This window comes from Neltuma alba, unplaced genomic scaffold (genome assembly GCF_004799145.2).
Source record: "Neltuma alba isolate B1F8T4 unplaced genomic scaffold, ASM479914v2 tig00005878_pilon, whole genome shotgun sequence".
Classification (NCBI taxonomy): domain Eukaryota; kingdom Viridiplantae; phylum Streptophyta; class Magnoliopsida; order Fabales; family Fabaceae; genus Neltuma; species Neltuma alba.
This window is the reverse complement of record NW_021634264.1, coordinates 138,786-141,712: the sequence shown is the minus strand read 5'-3', so window position 1 is coordinate 141,712 and position 2,927 is coordinate 138,786. Positions and strand designations below refer to the sequence as shown.

Sequence of the window (2,927 nt, the reverse complement as noted above, 5' to 3'; positions counted from 1 at the left end):
TCTCATCATTTTATCTTTCTTCTTTTTTTTCTTTTTGGTGGACATCATTTTATCATTGTTATTTCTATATTAGGATGGTGTCAAAGAAACAGGAGTGTCATTAGCATTCACTGTTCGTGAACTTGATGCTGGACCAATCATTGCTAATGAACGGTTTTGAAGTTGATGATCAAATTAAGGTATGTGTTTCTCTTTGTTCCACTTAAGATGTAGTCGTCCAAAATATTTGCATCATTTACTCAGATTAGTGCTTGTATTTGTATTTACTATTTAGGGTACAATATTGGCTAGAATGTTTTACTCATCAAGAATTGCCCTCACCATAAATTTCTCCCTCCATAACTTTCTCACAACACACTTGTTTGGTGAAACTATAGTCCTTTCTCTCCTCCACTGACTAATCTTTAGACATCTTTGCAGGCGCCTGATTTGCTTTCTCAGCTGTTTTTTGAAGGTATGATTTTCTCCCGCAGTTCTCATGTCTATATAATTGGGGCTACTTTTTTATTTATCTACCTGTTTCTCTCCCATGATGTGGTAGGCTATTTGCAGTCCCTATGCCTGATATAGTTTTACTTTCATCAATTAACGAGTTCTGGATCTTTGATAAGGCAGGATCAAAACTTCTTGTCCGTGAACTTGCTTCCATATTTGATGGATCTGCAAGGGTGAAAGCTCAACCTCAAGATCACAATAAGGCTACATTGGCTCCAAAGGTACAGTTGGCTTGAATTGTGCCCCTTGGCCATGGCGATGGAAATGAATTCTCCTATTGATATTTGATACTAGTTTCATCAGATGCTTTTAGCAATCTGCTACATATTGCTTTAGACTTAAAAGCATAGTGTATCTGAATATTTATTTCAGGCAATGTATGTTTACTGGTGCAAAAATAAATCATCAATTGAAAAATTATTCACCAATTGACATGGACATCAATTATCTGTTTAGTATCACATGAAATTAGATGAATTGAATTTAAGTTTGTTTGTGCTTCAAGTCTTCCTTTAGCACTCCATTACTAATAAAGACTGATGATTATGAGCTCCTTTGTTGGCTATTTCCTTGTTAATATTACTTCTTTTTTTTTTGGGTATTTTTTATAAATAATTTACTTAATTGCCTCCAGCTGTTAGCTGCAATATAAGACCACGTTAAAGCATTGAAGGTTTAGGGGAGTCTATTCCGTTGCTTTCTGTTGCTTCTAGTGTATACAGTTGGTGAAACATCTTCATAACTGGGAATTATTTCTAAGCATCGGTGCTTTATGCAGATAAATCCAGAGGAGTCTTGGTTATCCTTTGATCAAGAAGCACTAGTTCTACATAATAAGGTGAGCTTCCTGATTTTATTTGAACTGTGAAGTTATGACGTAGAAAAATTCTAGGTTCGTGCTTTTGCAGGGTGGCCAGGAACTCGAGCAAAGGTGTTAGTTGAGAAAAATGGGGAGCAGAAAACACTGGAACTTAAAATATAACCACACGAGTTGGTATTCACAGAAGTGTACTTCCCAAAGAAGGAGATGATATTACATTTGCCAAGGATGCATTGGTGTTTCCTTGTGCTGAGGGCACAGCACTGGAGGTTTGTTCTTTATCTTTACTTTTTACCATCAATCATGAAGTTTTATTAAGGTCTATTTGTCACTTTTTTTTTTAATGGTATAACATCTGTTTGAAATTAAATCATGCCTGCCAAAGTCTGAGGAGTAACTTTTCCTAAATCCTCAGCAAACCAAGTCCTAGAAACATTGTTATAATTATTCAGTATTTATCCCCCTGAATTGGAGATGGAGATTGGAGACAAATGGCATGTTTCATGGCAATCCTGAAAGTTATCCAGTATCCAAGGAACTTTAGATGACTATTAGGAGATGATATATTTATAGTGGTATTTATATTGATGTGCTTATAGTATAGGGTTTAGGGTTTTAAACTGGAACATAGTCTGAAATCTCAAATTCACTAGTCATTTGGAAATATTTTAGTTGTTTGAGTCCTGGGATATCTTATTCCTGAATGGCTCAGCATTTTCATTTCATGTTTGGATTGCATTTGTTTGTGTCATCTGCGCAAGGCTCATCGTTTTGCCAGGCTTGTCATCGTTCTTAGAAAACACGGCCATACTGAATTTGAAGGGCAAAAAAAAAAAAAAAAGAATCAGATTTCTGTTTTAATAGGTTTTTAGGCCTGTCATTGAGAGATATTGAGAGTCACGTGATTTTCATGTGCCAGGATATTAGTTATGTTTCTTCCTTCTTTCTCTTCCCAACAAATATATAAGGGGTTGCTAGTTCAGTGTTACTTCAAATCATTATGTTTTCTGATTATAGTATTGTTACACTATCAGGTATTAGAAGTTCAGCTTCCAGGGAAAAAGGTGGTAAAGGCAGATGCTTTCTGGAATGGATTACGGGGACAGAAATTGAAGAGATTAAAAGAGGCCATCTAATCGTAACACAGAGGGAAGATTTTAATATAGTTCTCCAGCTGTTTAAGAAATCAATTCTTTTGAGTTTTACTTGATTCAAGGTTTTTGTTATTACTAATTTTGTATGATTCAAATGCTGTTACTATTTTTTCAATGGCCATCAATGAACCATGAGTTTTTCTCAGGGGATTTACTTTTATTATTATTACCTTGTCGTAAAAGCTTGCTTTTAGTTGTGTGGTCACCCTCGCTGGCGGTAAAATTGTTTTTGGTTTTTAAAAAATTTGACTAAATTTCTTTTGGTTCTTGAACTTTATTTGCCACGGAATTAAAATCCCCAACTTGTTGAAAGATTTCTCTCTGTTCAAAAGTTTTTAATATTATTTTTGTCCCAGTTGAATTTAAAAATTCAAAAGTTTCTTATTATAATAATATATAAATGTAATTATATTTCACTAAATTTCATGCATTTGTAATAGTATCCATAAATTTTCTTT

General features: G+C 34.3%; 1 protein-coding gene across 1 annotated transcript; it reads left to right on the top strand.

Annotated features, from left to right (window-relative positions):
• Positions 1 to 73: 73 nt before the first annotated feature.
• LOC114748956 (methionyl-tRNA formyltransferase-like) lies at positions 74 to 2,530 on the top strand (the record flags this gene model as incomplete). Its single annotated transcript, XM_028937418.1, is given in 8 exon segments — positions 74 to 151; positions 153 to 179; positions 421 to 454; positions 616 to 716; positions 1,274 to 1,333; positions 1,388 to 1,469; positions 1,472 to 1,584; positions 2,350 to 2,530. Coding segments are annotated over 8 exon segments (597 nt in total), but the record flags the coding sequence as incomplete, so codon positions are not given.
• Positions 2,531 to 2,927: the final 397 nt, after the last annotated feature.